At 40.8% G+C, this 17,633-nt stretch overlaps 1 protein-coding gene across 2 annotated transcripts in view; it reads right to left on the bottom strand.

The window, feature by feature from the left end:
- The window catches only part of TENM2 (teneurin transmembrane protein 2), an 860,742-nt gene that overhangs the window by 786,032 nt on the left and 57,077 nt on the right, over positions 1-17,633 (bottom strand). Inside the window, exon 2 of one of the 2 annotated variants that reach the window (XM_056867243.1) lies at positions 15,650-15,925. The exons of the other annotated variant lie outside the window; for it this stretch is intronic. Within the exon in view, the coding sequence (XP_056723221.1) occupies positions 15,650-15,925 (276 nt within the window). The remainder of the gene's footprint in view (positions 1-15,649; positions 15,926-17,633) is intronic. 2 annotated transcript variants of the gene reach the window in all.

The raw sequence follows: 17,633 nt of genomic DNA on the forward strand, positions 1-17,633 counted from the left end.
GAACACAGATTACAGCTTTTGCTTAACAAATAAGTAAATAAAGTAAAATACATCAGTCAAACATTGCTTTTAATCTGGGTGATATTCATGTAGCAGTAAGTATGATTGAATACATGCAGAAGCAGGTTGGAAGCAGACAGTGGCTCAAATTTCAAGGCTTCTGTGTATGCACCTGGACATTTGAAGCACTTCTTCCAATAGATTTCCTCTTTTTAAATGTCACAGGCGCCACCTTGAACCATTTCCATTGCAGCATATACTGTTGCAAGGAGACCCGTGGCGCAGCGTGGTAAACTGCAGTACTGCAGTCCAAGCTCTGCTCACGACCTGAGTCTGATCCCGACGGAAGATGGTTTCAGGTAGCCAGCTCACGGTTGACTCAGCCTTCCATCCTTCCGAGGTTGGTAAAATGAGTACCCAGCTTGCTGGAGGTAAAGGGAAGATGACTGGGGAAGGCACTGGCAAGCCACCCCGGAAACAAAGTCTGCCTAGTAAACGTCAGGATGTTACGTCACCGCATGAGTCAGGAATGACCCGGTGCTTGCACAGGGGACCTTTATCTTTTATATAAAGATAAACTGGGCCCCTCTGGTGCTTTAAAGTTTGGCCCTATATAAGAGTCAGTTCAGATGCTATTTTGCCTCTGGGACCACTATGGGGTATTCTTCACGGAGATTTGCTGCTGTTTCGATGCTGATTTGCGTCGGAGGCAAATTTTGGTTATTCACTGCAGATCTGTGTTTTCCCCCACTGAGCAAAATAAGCCGGGTTAAAAGAGAGGCAATCCAAACCACTTCTGAGCCGTACTTTCCAGTAGAAGAGCGTTTTGTTGTTCGGATGCCCATGATAAAATGTTTGCTTCGCTCCCCGGGACATCTTCTTTCTCCTCCCCCAAGAACGGTGATTGGCTGGGGGAGTTGCCACTCTAACAGCATCGCACCGGCAGGAGGGAGACCCAAAGCAGACTGGCTGCCCCTCTTCAGAAGGGTGACGGGAGTTTTGGCTTGGATTTGCCACTTTCAGGATGCCCCCCCAAACACACACACACACACATAGGATCGCACCAGCTGGAGGGAGACCCAGAGCAGACTGGCTGACCCTCTTCAGAAGGGTGACGGGAGTTTTGGCTTGGATTTGCCGCTCTCAGGATACCCCCCCAAACACACACACACAGGATCATGGGAAAAGTGGGCGGGATTAGGCGGATTTGGAGCGGTGAGTCATGAGCGGCAGCAGACGTAAGCAGCGCAGAGAAGTGCGCTGTTTCTCCCATGAAAAATTGAAAATGCCTTGGGATGAGGGGGGGGGAATCTGCGCTGCCATGAAAAAGCTATTTAAATCGGTTTATTGTTTGCTCCTATTCGAAACCGAAGCAAAATCCACCGTGAAAAATACCCCAATGAGTCAGATGAAGGAGGTGCTAGTAAGTAGTAAATACATTAGCCTGCCAAAGGTGCTATTGCAATATGAGTGCTGAATGAATTTAATTAATCGAACTGGAACCTGAACTTTTCAGTAAATATATGTATGTATATATGCATCCCATTATATGTGAGTAACAATGCAATTTCCATACAGATTGTCACAGTAAAAATATATATAAATCTATCAAGCAGTCAATTATTGCATGGAGAATAAGCTAAGAAGGTGACATTTTCATTAAGCTTTAAAAACAGTCCAGAATATAGTGATTTACTGTTTTAAAATAGGTATGTATTTATAATCAATATTGTTTCAACATAAATTGTTTCCAGAGTACTAACAAATATATTTACAATGGGGCAAGAACTCATTAATTATTTTATAGACAATACTAATACAACAAAGAAAATATTTATATTTTTATAATACAAATGATAATGCCTAACGAAAAAATATATTTGTAAATATACATATTATTTTCTGGATTATTGTTTATTGAGCATATTTAGCATTTTTAAAATTTAAAATTTTAATTTTAAAAAATCCATTATTTTCTAAATGGACATTATTATCGGAGTTATTTTTCAAATTTAAGCAGATCAGCTATTCTCCAAGTGGACAGTATGTAAACAACACTTTATAGAAATAAATATCTAGGTCACAAAAGGCAAGAGACTATTATGAGAATAGTCAACTCCCAGAAGATATAGAAGAGAATGCACAACACAAAAAAGTAACATCAAGGAGTGTGATGCAGGATGCTACTCAGTAGCAGTCTTGGAACACAAGCTAATGATCCCTGACACATGGAAGCCTTTTATTCTGCTAAACTGAAGACAGTAAACCAAATTAAGATTAAAAGTGCAAGATTAAGGACGAATTGCTGAGCTCCTTAGGAGCCAGCGTGACCCTTTGTCGATCAAGGCTGTGGGTGAAATGTCAGTGTGAATGGTCTACCTTCAGCCAATACAACGTGGGGGCTGGAGTTATGCTCTGCATTTACACACACACACACACAAGTTTTTTAACAGGGTTTTTTCTGCTTCCCAGTTGAACTGTGGTGTAGCTTTACATGGCGGCTCAGCTGGAAAAGGGAAAGTGGGATTGTTGGGCTACAAGGGAAACAGCATAATTGCCATCTTTTTGGTGCTTCTGCACTGATGCAATGAAAAGAAAGCCAGAGGCAGCATAAACTACGAGCAGCACAGGAACAGGCAACACAATCATAACTTGCTGTGGCTTCTATATTGGGGCAACTTTTCCTGCACAGATGTGGAAACAGCCAACATGAAGAATCTTTCATTGGAGGAAGGATTCCTTACTTAGTAGCCAGGAATCATTGGCTACAGACCATAACACTTGTTTCACAGTTAGCTGTAATCAGCAATCTGATTCCCATTTTACATCTTAAATCTTAAATTTATAATATGTTTGCATCCTAATATATTTCATTCCAATTCATGCACAGAGACACCAGCGTTGGACTCAGCTAGCAGTTTCTTACATTTCAGTACATGTTTGGAAACAGATTCCAAAACTAACTTCTCAGTACATGCATCAGGATAAAAAAAAAAAAAACCCTACAGTGTGCTGGATCAGTAACAATTTGTGTATCGGTATGTAAGAAACTGCAGTGGCACGGTCATCCTTATGCTAAAAAACCACCATATTGCCCAAGTGTAAATCTTCTACGTACTAAAATATAATATGGGAATCAGCTTCCACAGTAAAGTTGGATGAAATTGCATTTGTGAAGAGCATAAAACAGAGGATATCATTCTCACCAGCTCGCTTGGAATTACACACTGTGCATCGTGATTTGAGTGACATGAAAGGACAACATTTGTCCTCTGAACAAAGTCACTACAGCATTATTATCCTCTGATCTCAGCACTTAACTTTCTTCTGATTGCTTGCATGTCAGTCATGATGTTGGTACAATTTCTATCACTTCCTGATCAGAGACAAAATACTTTTAAACTACAGAAATAATCCCAAAAATGGGATTTAATTGCACATCTCATTGGGCTGAAAGGTAAAAAAGGGTCTGCAAAGTGAATATTTATACCATGCTATGCCACTGGTTTTACAACAAACATACAGCGGTAGTGGTTGTCTTTAGCTCTATACTGATTTCAAAGTCACTACCAACTTCCTCTGCTATTCCCTTGTGCAAGTTTGTACATCTCTATAATACCTTCAGAATAATTTATTGCATAGTAAAGATTTTAAAAAAATCATTATCCTTTTGATCTAAAAATCTTTATATTTCATCTTTAATACATTCTTTTGAGAAAGACTTCCTGGAGGATTTGCCACGTATGTTTTATTCCACGGAGGCACCAGCAACACAGAGCTTGACGAAAGCTTTAAGGAACGTCTCGTGACATATACAAAATTGTTTGAAAAGTTGGTATTTGTCAAGTGGAATTCTTTTTATTCCGGAAATTAAATAATATGGAAAACACACTGGTATCAAGATTTTTTTAAAAATTCAAAAAAGTGAAAATGGTAACATCTAATGTTCTGAAGCCCCATGGCGCAGAGTGGCAAGCTGCAGTACTGCAGTCCAAGCTCTGTTCACGACCTGAGTTCGATCCCGAAAGAAGTTGGTTACAGGAAGCCGGCTCAAGGTTGCCTCATCCTTCCATCCTTCCAAGGTCGGCAAAATTAGCACCCAGCTTGCTGGGGGTAAAGGGAAGATGACTGGGGAAGGCACTGGCAAACCACCCCGTAAACAAAGTCTTCCTAGTAAACGTCGGGATGTGACGTCACCCCATGGGTCAGGATTGACCCAGTGCTTGCACAGGGGACCTTTACCTTTAATGTTCTGAAGAAAGCCTAGTTACAGAGATAATTTTATTGAATCATTACATATTTGTTAACAAATATGGTGATGTAAAGGGCTGTCAAGTCACAGCCGACTATGGCAACCTCGCAGGCTTTTCACACCAAGAGACGTTCAGAGGTGGTTTGCCATTGCGTGCCCCTGTGTTGCGACCCTGGGCTTCTTTGGTGGTCTCCCATCCAAATACTAACCAGGGCTGACCCTGCTTAGCTTCCGATATCTGGCTAACCTGGGTCATCCAGATCAGGGCTGGGAAGAATATAGGTTATATCAATTCCATTAGAATGCAGCTGGAAATTGTAGCCCTTTAAGCAAAAAACAAAAACAAAAACAAGAGCTAGAGGAAATTAAAATTTCATTGCAGTTTTTACCTCCCAATATCCAGCTTTCAAAACCGCATTACAAAGTAATCAGATTGACATCAAACTGCACTGAAAAGACAATATAGAAATGTGTGTGTGTATATATAAATTTTTGGAACTCAGTTATTTCCTACAAGCATCAAAATGATAATGTGAATGAATTGGCATGCAGAGTAAGTTTCAGTAATGAAAAGGTAACCAGCATTACTATTATAAAATAAACTTTCAATGTCTTGATTTAAAACCACAGAAGACACACAATTTAGAGTTAAGTCTAACACATCTATTCCCAACTCATGCTATTGTGTCTTGGCATTTTATTAGCTTTAACTATGTTGTTTGTGAAAGATACCCAGGGGGCCGTGGCTGGAAATGTGAAAAAAAAATGTGATGGTGTGCCACCATGCTGATTATTCACTGCATGTTATCCTGCCACTTCTACTCAGAGCAGCATGAATTACGTACAGTATGGTAGATGCATTCTTAAGTCTTACTTGTATCTGACTGCAAAGCTTTATGCCTGAATGTTTTAAATTTTTGTGCAGGTTTTTCCTTAATTTTCCTTTTAAATTGTTTTAGTCAGCCCCTGAAAGCATACTTGAAGACCTATATCTTTTACTTTACCAATGGAATTGGTCACCTAAATGTAACAATATACAATCTCCAAATGTGTGAAAAAACGTGAGAAATATGGGAAAACAACAACCACGGTGGCTACCCCCAAATAGAATTAAATTCATAAGACACGTTATGAATTTAACAACATATGAACAAGATATGAACAACAACAATAACCACTACTGCGACAACAACAATAAAACTTTTCTTGTCTGTTCTGCAGCACTTAAGTCTTGTTCTCACTTAGGGGCATAGACCATCTATGCACAGGACTCGTGGGGGAAACTGAACAGGACTCGTGGGGGAAACTGAATAAACTGTTTTCAACACTGTGGAAAATGCACAGCAGAGGTATGACTCAAGTCTAAAATGCTTGCAACCACATCCGTGAACATTCCATTATCTCTGGGCAGCAGAAAGGAGTTCCCTTTTAGTACTTAGACAAGAAAGTTATGTCTACAGACTTCTTTCAGCAGCAAGCACCATAACACCAAAGCAAAAGGAATAGATGCCATCTGGTAGATTAACAGCCCATTTCTGAGCTGGCGGCGGCCGGGGATGGTGGGGAGAAGGTGCCACCTCCTAAACCATTCCACAGCAGCTGAAAGACCAAAAAAAGCCTTTTAGAGGCTTTTTGGGGGGGGGTCAAATGGGGCCTTTTTGCCCCACTGAGAAAAGCAAGGCTGTGCCAGCAAAAACTGCTCCTCTTGCCGCCGGCATACCTGGGCGAACAAGGACAGGAGGCTGCATAAAAGCAGCTCCCCTCCCCCTGGAATGCCCCGGGAGCACCTCCCGGGATGCTGGCATGGGCCTTTATGCTGGTGGGAAGGCCCCGCCAGTGTACCGCGGTGGCACCACTGCGGCAGTGCCTGGCTCTCCCCGCCGGCGTTTGGGCCACTTACGCCAGCATAAGTAGCCCAGATGCTGGCAAGGAGGGCTCCAATGCTGGCGCAGAGCCTTCCTGACTTCCTAAGGGCTTTCGCCCTTAAAGGTCAGGAATGCGCTGTAATCAATATCAGAGTTTCTAGGATTATATTTTTGCTTGCACTTCCCAAAACAGTGTTCTCCAAGGTTCATAAGATTGTTTAGAGTAATATTTAGAAAAGGAAGTTGTAGAAGCACCATTGCGCACATGGAAGATTGTAATTATAATCTGTTATGCTAATGGACATCTACCTTGCTTCTTTTCAAAATCTTTTTGCCCTGGGTGTATTAGTGTAATGTTAACTAGTCTGTCATGTGTGTGTGTGTGTGTATGCACAATGTAGCTTGATCCACGGAGGTGTTCAGGATTGAGGTGGGCAGCCCAATCCTGCAGGGGGGGCAGATCCACAGCAGCCGGGAGCAGCACAGCCGCACCATCTCCTCCAAGGCTTCCCGGCAGCCTCGGAGGCGAAAAAAAGCCTTTCCCAAAAATAAAAATAGAGGCAATGGGGAAAGTCCCCCATTAACTTCAATGGGGCTACGCCACCGAAAAAAGGGGCACAGACCTGCTGTTGCTCAAGAAGGGCGTTTTTGGGGCGAAAGTGCTGTGGAAGCTGCCTAAAGGCAGCCCCACCCCAGGGAAGGCCCCCCTACGCTGGCGTGGCGGTAGGGGCCTGCGGCTTCTGGATGCCAGTATGTTTGCCCCCGCACTGGCATAGGTGGCACATCTGCCGGCACGGGGTCATGCCAGCTCCTAAGGAGCTTTGCCCCCACGTCAGGAATGGGCTCATAGTTTCCATCTTTTTTACTAAAGTCTTTGGGGGTTTTACAGACAGGGTGGGGCCCCATGGTTTCACCCAGGCTCCCTCAGTCAGTTCCCCCACTTGTGAACTGTCCTTCTATCTCCTTCTTCATCTCTTCTTTTCAGCTGCCTCTCCTCTCCTTCTTTCCCTCCTCTTCTCCACCTTCTCCTACTATCCCTTCTCTCTATCCACATTCCATCTCAGCCCCTGCACCATCCCTGTAGCTGCTTCCTGTCCTGTCTTTTCTTTTATACTTCTCCCTGCTCCTCGCAGGCTCTGTCCCCAGGCTTTCTCATGGCCAGCAAAGTTCCTCCAAGCCCAGACCAGCTGGATTTGGACATCTGTCCTCCCCTTCCCAGCTGGGTGATTGGCCTCTGCCCAGGCTGGCATGAGGGCACCCTCTTCTGGCACAGCGGGTGACGGCAAGCTGATGGCCACCTCTATTAACCAGCTAATTCTCATGGTTGCCATTGCCAACAGTCCTGGTGGTGCAGGGCTTCCCTGCAGTAGCAATACATCTCATTCCCCCTCACCCGTGCAGGAACTCACTTGAGGCAGGGACGTGTTATTTACACAGCCATATTCCAAATCTGATTTAAAAAAAAACTCATAATACAGCATTTCATCTTAGCAATTATGAAGCAAAACCTTGAAGTTATGCTGCTTGTTCCTTCTTTCAGGGTGCTAAATTATGAACACTTTGCAATATGTAAAAACATTTAAATGTAATGTATCTATTGCTAAATCTATGCAGATGGAAGGCAGATTGATAATAATTATAAACACACAAAGTAAAACACAGAATAAAATAACTCATTTATTTGCAAAAGTACAGGAATGTGATAACATCTGATAAAAGTTTTAAAATGAGCAATTAAAAAGTGAACCAGAAAAATACTATGGAACTCTAAATTACTGTAAAGAAACAAACTTATTGATACCATTACAAATGGATAGTGTGTCAATCCTAAACATTTTCACTAGGAACTAAATTTCACTGGATTATATTGTAAGGGAAAAAGAATCAAATATAGTTAAATATAATGACATTTTAAAGTACATTCACGGCTTATGTTTCAACCTTCCCATGCAAGTTGGAGCATGTATGTGGAACCAGATTTCTGCATACATATATCTAACTGATAATGATGAACTGCACATACATATAGGTCATCCTGCAATGTAGCAACTGGGACTTCATGTGGAGAGCCATTAAAAAAGGGTTACAATTGTTTGGGAAGAGGTGCAGGGTGATGGATTTATTCCTACCACTCACTTTCCTGTTAAGCAGCTCAAAGGTGAACTTTATGCAGACTCCTTAGAATGAGAGCAAGTCTTCAGACTGTGTAACAACAACAAGCTCTTCTAAATCAATGAATCTTGCACGGCATATCTGGCAAAGACTATGATATATCAGTCTCCAATGGTGGTGTCTGTGATAGAAGTTTACCAAACACTGCGGCTTAGCAGCTCCTATTCAACGGCAGCTTCTACTGCAATGGAATCCCAATCCCCAATGAAAATTGTATTAGATAGGATTGATAGATCCTTTCTATGCACCTTTTTCTCATTTATTTACTTATCAACTGTATCCCCCTATATAGTAGATACAAGGTGGTTTATTAAAGCTGCCCTGTGGATATTTGCCCTGGGTACTAAGTATAGTAAATAAATAAATATGCATTTGGTTGGATTTATTTTAATTAATACATTATTAAATCAGAATAAATTCTGATTGTTTCTTTGATTTCAATCCATGCACCCTAGCAAAATGTAAATATCTCCACAAGCAGAAACCTTTCTAGATTTAGCTTTCCTTCATTAAGCTTTCAATACACAAAGGTCCTCCTGGGAGACCTCCCAACAATTACTTCCATTCCCCACCAGTGCTTCACAGGCTGGTAAGGGGGGGATGGGGGGGAGCCAGTGTCACACCAGTATGCAACATCACTTCTGGCAAAAAATTGGAAGTGATGTCATCAGGATGATGCTCTAGGATTTGCCCAAAATTCTATGGTTTAAATCATAGTTTTGGGTGAATCCTAGAGCGTCACCCTGACAAAATGACATTATTTCTGTTTCATTTGGTTTTTAAACTGGAATGATGTTGCACACCAGCATGACACCGGCATACTGGTCCCCACCCCAAGTTCTTCCCAGTGGATTGCTGACTTTAGTTGGCAATTCTACATCTCCTCTAAATTAATGGGGCAGGGTTGCACAAAAGCTCCATCAACAGTGAAATCGATTTTAAGATGCTGGATGGTCATGAACATCTGCTGACACAGTCACATATGCTTTGTATTACTTTACCGGAAGAGGTAGGACAGGAGATGGAGAAAGCATGCTATTGCCAAAGTGTCACCATTCTGTTCAATACCCCTTCCCCTCTTGATACTGGGTCTGGGTGTCCCATTAGGGTTTTGGCCATTACCACAGCAAATCACAGTAACTGGAGTGACAAATCACAGTAACAGTCCTTGGAAGAAATCTCCCTGTCTAGTATCTGGCCATCAGATCATTACTCAATGACTCTGAATGCTGAGCCAGTATTTCTTTAACCTCAAACACAAACCAGACAATTAGTGTTTGCTAATGAAATAATTTCCCCCAAATTGGCATTTCCCACAGAGAGATTATCCTGCCTTTGAACTGCTCGCTAAAATCACATAACCCCAACCAGAGTAAGACTGCTTGGATATCCCCTCTGCTTGGATATTTTTTCTTGGGATTCTGAACCACCCACTCTTATTGTTTTACATTATTTTGCTACTCAGTTGCACTGCCCCTTCCATGGGATTTGGACCTCTATCAGCAGCTAGAACCTCTTTCTCTCTTTCTTCATCACTCTGGCCTCTGGCCTCCCTTAGTGGATGTGTTTGGAGTAGCCAGTTCACTAAGTTGTGCTTCTTGTAATGGGTATCTGTAGTGAGTACTTGATATTATTTTGAATGCTTGAGAATGCTCATGCTCATTCTATGAATATTTCACTGTTGAACAGATGAAGCTGCCTTATATTCAATCAGATCGTTGCTCTATCACTGTCAGTACCGTCTATTCTTATTGGCAGCAGCTGTCTGGGATCTCAGGCAGATACCTTCAACATCACCTACTACCCAGACACATTTTAGAATAGAGATCCTGCGGACTGAACTTGGGAACTACTGCCTGAAAATCCTATGAGGCACAGCCCCATTTCTTCTTCCACCAAGCATAGAGAACCAGTCCACTGCTTAGCTATAGATCCTTACTACTGTTGTGTGGGTTACTGCCAAAACAGGGCAGTCTGCGTAAAACCTCAACCAGCATCTCTTAGAATTGAAGGGATGGAAGGAAGATTTTATTTCTTATGCTCAGTCTAGTTGAGTTTGAATTTGGGCTTGAAATGGAGAGCAGCCACGTTCACACTGACAAGTTCTAGGGTATATAATTAGATAACACACAGTAACAACGACACAAAGTTCCAATGTAATACTGAACATAGTTCATAGACTCAAGCTATTAGTCTTCAAACAAAGAACTATAAAATAGCTTCTTCAAAAAGGACATCTGTTATGTGATGTACCCACAGTTCTCACACCATGCAACTTTAAAGACAGATTTTGTCCATTTCTACTCTACTACTTTCAGAGGTATATACAATAAAGAAACCACAGATTTCCCATAGTATCTCAAACTGTTAATAACTGTTCAAATCTCTTTTATTTGCAGAAACAGAATTTTCAGAGCATAGCTGAGCCTGTTCTTTCATAACATAAAATATTACATTTCAAATATTAAATTTAGAAATAATTGCAGGGAAACCCATTCAAGTCAGGAGAAGTATAGTTTTTGCTTCCATTCCCTATAGATAATTAACACAGATCTCAAAAACTACCTCCGGAGGATAAGGAAGGTAGCCTTTCAATCCATGAAAGTTAATCCAATGTTGAGAAAAATCCCTTCACCATTAGTGTGGAACATGCACAGATACCCTTTTAACATTAGTGAATGTGATTCATGCCTCCAGCAAACAAAAGGTGTTCACATGTTGCCTGTTTCCCATAGTTATGCTGCTATACCTCCTGGCATGATGCCTCCACACAAACTGGGGTCTCAGATTCAACAGGGAACATACGCCAAACAAAAATAGGTTGAAAAGAATATGTACTCCTCCATGTTCTTATAAATCCTGTTGTCAATGGAAAGCTCTGTCTATGCATCCTGTTCCTGGCATCTCTTGCCTTCTCAAATCCATTATTTTAAAACAGCATGGTGTTCAGTTTCAAGACAAAAAAAAATCTTATAAAATATATTTCCTTTAAATAACAGTCAGAATTTCAAACTCAAATGAAAACATGATTGCACCGTCCTCAAAGCTAAGTAACACACCAGCTGAGCAATCCTGAAGGTAGAGGCAAAGCTGCTCAGGAGCCGACAGTAGAAGTGACACTTGTGCCGGCTAAGTGGGCACAGATGCCAGCGCAGGGGGACTTACGCCGGCTCTGGGAAGCCACGCAGCAGTGCAAGGCTCGGGCACTGGTACAGCCTCCCTGGCAGTGTTTTTCCATCACAAGGGCTCACGCCAGCACCGATGGGGGCGTTCCCAGGGGCGGAGCTGACATTAGTCAGCTCCTTAAACCCTTTTGGCCGGGAACGCCCCTTTTTGCAGGTGCCAAGTTACACCTAGAAGAGCCCCGTGGCGCAGAGTGATAAGCTGCAGTACTGTACTCCAAGCTCTGCTCACAACCTGAGCTCCTGCAGGTGGCTGCACTTCAGCTCCTAAACTGATTCGCCCCCCCTCCCAGGAATGAGCCCTGAGTTGCTTACCTAAATCCTGTGTATAAAATACATTGATTTAAATATATACATGGTTCATACTGCCACCTGATCTTTCATTTGATAATTATTGTCAGAGCATGCATACATCAACGTATAAAATGATAAAATATTTATCATATTTTTACATTTTTATCTCACGTGCCCTCCAAGAAGCAGTACTTTTTACCTTACTATCAAGTGAAGTAGATCAGTCTATCCGGTTTACTTTCCTTTTCCTCTGCCTTTTGGCATTATTTTCCAACATTACATCACTCATTTTATCTCCAAATCTCATCTTGTTTCACTTGATTAATTTTGTTACCTGGTGAATCTCTACAACCCCTCCACGCACTCTCCTCATTCCCTTCCCTCTGGCTCCTTTTCCCCTGCATTCAAACACCCAATGATTCCCTTGTTTTCAAAAGACCATTGCTACCCTGTCCAGATTTTCTTCCTAGCCCTTGCCTCCGAACTCTTATTATCTTGGCGGTTGCTCCCAACTTCTTTCTCAAACCTCTACAGTCTGATTTCTTCCCTCTTCACTGATACTGCATGTGTTAAGTGCCGTCAAGTCGCTTCCGACTCATGGCAACCCTATGAATCAAAGTCCTCCAAAATGTCCTATCTTTGACAGCCTTGCTCAGATCTTGCAGACTGAGGGCTGTGGCTTCCTTTATTGAGTCAATCCATCTCTTGTTGGGTCTTCCTCTTTTCCTGCTGCCCTCAACTTTTCCTAGAATGACTTTCTTTTCAATTGACTCTTTGTCTTCTCATAATGTGACCAAAATACAGTAGCCTCAGTTTAGTCATCTTAGCTTCTAGGGTCAGTTCAGGCTTGATTTGATGTATAACCCACTGATTTGTTTTCTTTGTTTGGCAGTCCACACGGTATCCGTAACACTCTCCTCCAACACCACATTTCAAAGGAATCTACTTTCTTCCCATCAGCTTTCTTCAATGTCCAGCTTTCACACCCATACATGGTAATAGGGAATACGATGGCATGAATTAACAATCTTGGTGGCCATTGACACATCCCTATACTTCAGAATCTTTTCTAGCTCCTTCATGGCTGCCCACTGATACTGCCTTCACCTAAATCACCCACCATTTCTTCATTGAAAATCTGAAGTTTTCTGTTATCCTTTTTTGTCTACTCTGCTTCCTTTGATACAGTTGTTTGACTGCCTTACTGAAATTATATTCACTTTGCTTATATGCTTAATTTATTGATTCATTCATTTGTGGTGAAACTCGGTTGCAACTTAATTTTATATTTTGTGTCTCCGCAGTGGTCGTGATACTCCAGTTGCTAATGCAAATGCTTGATCTCATTAAAAGCATGTGAAAGCAACATATGTCTGAATTAAGGATAAAATTAACCAACAGCTTTCATTGGTGCAGGTCTTCTTAAAATAAAACAGTGACACTGGATCAGAAATACATATATGTAATATAACCTGGATCAGTTCTTGACATAAATATTCTAGAATGCTGCTAAGAAGGTTTCATGTGATTTTGCATACTTAGCCTCCAGTACCTTCTTATTTCAAAAAAGAGAGTTTTGCATGATAATTGCAAAACATTACTTCACTTAATCAACACATGTTTCAAACCTGCTAATAATGGAAGGCTCATATAGTTGCATTTTAAAATAGACTTCAATTTTACCAGCTCTGAAAGTGAAGAGGTCTCCCTTAAGCCTGGCATGTGAATTGGAATTAGCACCAGTGTTGAAAATATTCATGTTAGAGTGATTTATTGCAATTAAGCTTCCACTAAGCTACTTGGAAATGTACAGGAAAGTGCCAAAATTGATTTAATACCAAAAGAAAATTGACAGTTTATTATTTTGAAGTGGAATGATATAATCTGTGATTAGCATTCAGTATCAAAATGCCAGTTTTTTCGAGCTGTTAAGTGTGTTTAATATAGCAGCTGAACCATGGCTTGAAGAAAAACCTAAATGACTTGAAATAAATTCAGTGAAATCCATTCATCACAAATACAATTCACATGGGCAGGTGGAAGAGGAAAATTTCCCACCTCCAAGAGTCTACGTGTCCTGCAAATCGGAATTACATAGAGGGAGTGCTTTTTGCCTAAAGTATAGATTCTTGTTACACCTCTTCAAGAGGCGCATACCTAACAGGTTATTGATTTGGATCTTGAAGGACACCGTGTTTATTATGTAGGAAACCATTGCTGGCACAAGCGTGAGAAATTAATGATAGCTTTGTAAATGTCCATGCTGTGGTACTGAGCCAGTGGGGCACCCGTCAATCTATATGATAATATAGCTCCAAACTTCATAAGATCAGTGATGTGAAAACACATTGATTTTCTTGAGCTAAACAGGGTTTTTCAAACAGGAAAACAAGAAGTTTACTGACAATTATACCTCTGCTTGTATAACAACAATTTAACCAATGTTTATAAACTTTAGAACCACATTTATATGGAACAAGAAATCTTCATTTTCCTAATGCCTACTTTAAACAAAAAAGGCTACTTGCTGTTCTTCCATGGTTGAGATAACATAGATGTGTTATGTATTGTTTTATTGTCACAACGTATGCGGGGTGTGCATCAGGCAGGATCTATTTTAGGAGGAAAGTGGTCTGTGAACCCCTTTCCTCTGTTGTGGGAATCCCCATAAGGGATTTAGGGGAGAGACATGGTGGTAAGGCAAGCCAGTTCTGGGGCAGCCAGGGTGGTCTCTCCCTAGGGTGGCGGAGGATTTTATCATGTGGCTCACACCCAGGGATATCCAGTTACAGCCATCCCCAGCTATTCCAGCAGGACCGCTGGAATAGGAACAACATCAGTCCGCATTGGGGCTGGCAGATGTTAGGGATCCTGCCCCAGATGCTGCGCCAATCCTTACAGCTGTTTATAGAGTTAAGTAAATAAGTAAAGAAGAAGAGTTAACACCACAACTCTTCTTCTTTCAAATAAAATTGTACTGTTTTTATTTGACTTATGGTTATGATTATTTCAATGTTAGTCAACCCTCTCAGATAGCCCTGCACCAGCAATAACACTTAATATTGATTTTACAAAAAATATCTGACACATTTCCCCATACATTGGCATATATCTAATAACCATGTGTGGTATGGTATTGTACATATGATGTGGCCTGAGACAGATGTGTATTCCCAATCCAGGGTTGAACCGTACTATATTCACCTTATCTCTCCAGAAAACCAGTGGCCAGAACTTTCAATAAGGTTGGTATGCTTAAACATTTAACTACATTGAATAATGCATTTAAAAAATCGCATGTATATTAAAAAGGTTTTCCTATAGGTTTTTATATCTGGTCTCTAGTGGGTTTTAGCATTTTTATTCTTCAATTTAATGTGAAACCAGATAATGCAGAAAGAACTAATCCAAAAAGACACTTGACACAAAAATTACTCCTACTCCAATTTTAAACAATATTAAAACTGTATAAAAAAAGTTAAAGGGAATGTTTTAACATATATTTCATGATACTTAATTGGTTTACAGTTTAATGGAGAATACGAATATCATTAAATGCTAGACAATGCTGTCGTGAAAAGGGAGTTTAGATGTTGAATGAAATAAGGTTTTTGTTTTGACATATCAAACCTTAGGAAGGCTAGAAGTCTGACCATTTTAAAGGCGAAATGTCTAGGTCTGTAAGGTGATCCAACAGATTTGAGGGCTGGAGGTTGCACACCATTGTTGGAGAGTATCCTGTTATTTTCATCACATTTATATTCATCGCCTTTATATTCATCACATTTTATACAGGAAAAAGGAAAATAAAACCTTTGACCCATGTCATGTGGTAAATCACTGGCAGAGGTGCATTAAAAAATTTACTGGAGAAACAGGCCTACCGTTTTCCTCATCTGATTTATTTTCATTGTCAGAATCAGTCAGGGTGAGGGCAGAATTTTCACGGCTTGACAGACCGGAACTGCGCCTGGATTTAATCCCTCTACCCCACAGTCGTATGGCGTGCTCTGGAGACATTCCTCCCTCCGTATCTGAGTCAGCATCAGACCCAGTGCTGAGGGAATAACCTTGATGAAGTATTCCTATGTCTGAGCAGTAGCCACTTCGATGGGGAGAGGGCTCACAAATTCCTAGTTCAGCAAGGGTGAAGTTAGTTCCTACAAAAACAGAAGAAAAAAAAAGAAATTAAAATCTAGGAGAAAGCATTTAAAAATAAATGTAAATGTATTTGAAAAGAAAGTAACAGACCTTTTTACCTTCCCATTCATGCAGAACCATAACATACAGAATTAGGTTGTGCAGGTATTGTCAAGGCTGTTCAGACAGAACAATGTAGCAAAGATGCATGAAATAAGGGTTCAATAAAAGAGTGTACCTAGTTAGACCGGGTTCACTTTCAATATCATGTGCTAGTCTCTTTGTGGAATTCTTCTCTTTGTGAAAATTTAAAAAATAATGGCATCTGTTTTTATGTAAGAAGATGGAGGTCTATGACGAACCTCTAAAGTCTTGTGCACATTGTATTATTCCTTGGTAGCAAAACAACTGCAGAAAACCCCATAACCAGAGTGTGCAGAAAAACATTATTAGTGATATGCAGATGGATAGAGAAAAATCTAATGCAAGAATCAATGACAACTCTCCTGGCAACAGGCCATTGAAATTAGAAGCAGATGAGTAAAAATGAAATGGACATTCAAAGTCAATACGCCACCTGGATAATATATTGTAAAGAAATACAGCCACTATTAATTTTAGATTGTTATTTACATGAGCCTTGGTCGTAAAACATACACTCTTAAAACATTGGTAAAGTTTGTTAATTGATAGTTGGCAGCTTCAGACAGTAATGTCATTTGGTAAAAATTTTCATTGCAACTTCATTAAATTTTGTAACCCTCTGTCCTGATTTATTTTTGATTTATAATACCAGGTTTGACCTAAGAAATCTAGACATGATACAATTGCCATACATTAGTTTTGGCATGCCTTCACATTTTGAAATGAGGTTACACATGGCAGTTGCATAGTAAATGAGTAATGTGAAATGAGAGGAAGTGACAGGTTTTTATTGTAAAATTACGTAAAATGAGCATCATAACAGGTGCATCAATACAGATGTCAAAAGAGATCTGTATAGGATCTGTATAGGAGGTGTATTAATTAATAATTGCAGGACATAATGAAACAATAATGAAGAACGCACTGTTTTTCAGTGATCCTAATATCATTCCTAACAAGAAGAAAATACAGAGACGTTTAAAATGTATTCTACTTTGTTTGGAAAAAAAGCAGACATGAACACAATCAACTTATGAATATATTAACTTAATTAAGCTGTTTTACAAATACAGTAAAATATTTTAATGATACACTGTAGAATTTAATAGCCTTTAAATGCCCAGATGTTTACACTTTAATTAGCATTTTGTTTTGACGTAAAAAAGTGTTAACACTTGATGCCAAAAATGAACGTAATGACTCTTCTTATTGTTTTGTATGCGATATCTTCTAGTATAATGAAAGGGACTAAGAGCAATCTTGAAGGCGGGGACTTCAGGAGCGCCCAGGGACAGCGTAGCCGCGCTGCTCCTGAGCAGCTTGCAGCAGCGCAAAGGGAAATAAAAAATAAATACCTCCCAAGCCCCGTGAAACTCCTCCATTGGGTTTCATGGGACAACACCATGTGTTTTGCAGGAGCAAGTTTGCGCCTGCAAAACGGGGTTGATCCCAGGGCAAAATGCCCCGTTCAGCATCAGCACAAGCCCTCATGCCGGGGAAACACTGCCGGGGAAGCTGCACCGCACCCAAGCCTTGTGCTGCAGCACTGCTCCCCAGAGCCGATGTAAGTTGCCCTGCACCGGC

The sequence above is a fragment of the Euleptes europaea genome, chromosome 1 (assembly GCF_029931775.1).
Source record: "Euleptes europaea isolate rEulEur1 chromosome 1, rEulEur1.hap1, whole genome shotgun sequence".
Taxonomy (NCBI): Eukaryota; Metazoa; Chordata; class Lepidosauria; order Squamata; family Sphaerodactylidae; genus Euleptes; species Euleptes europaea.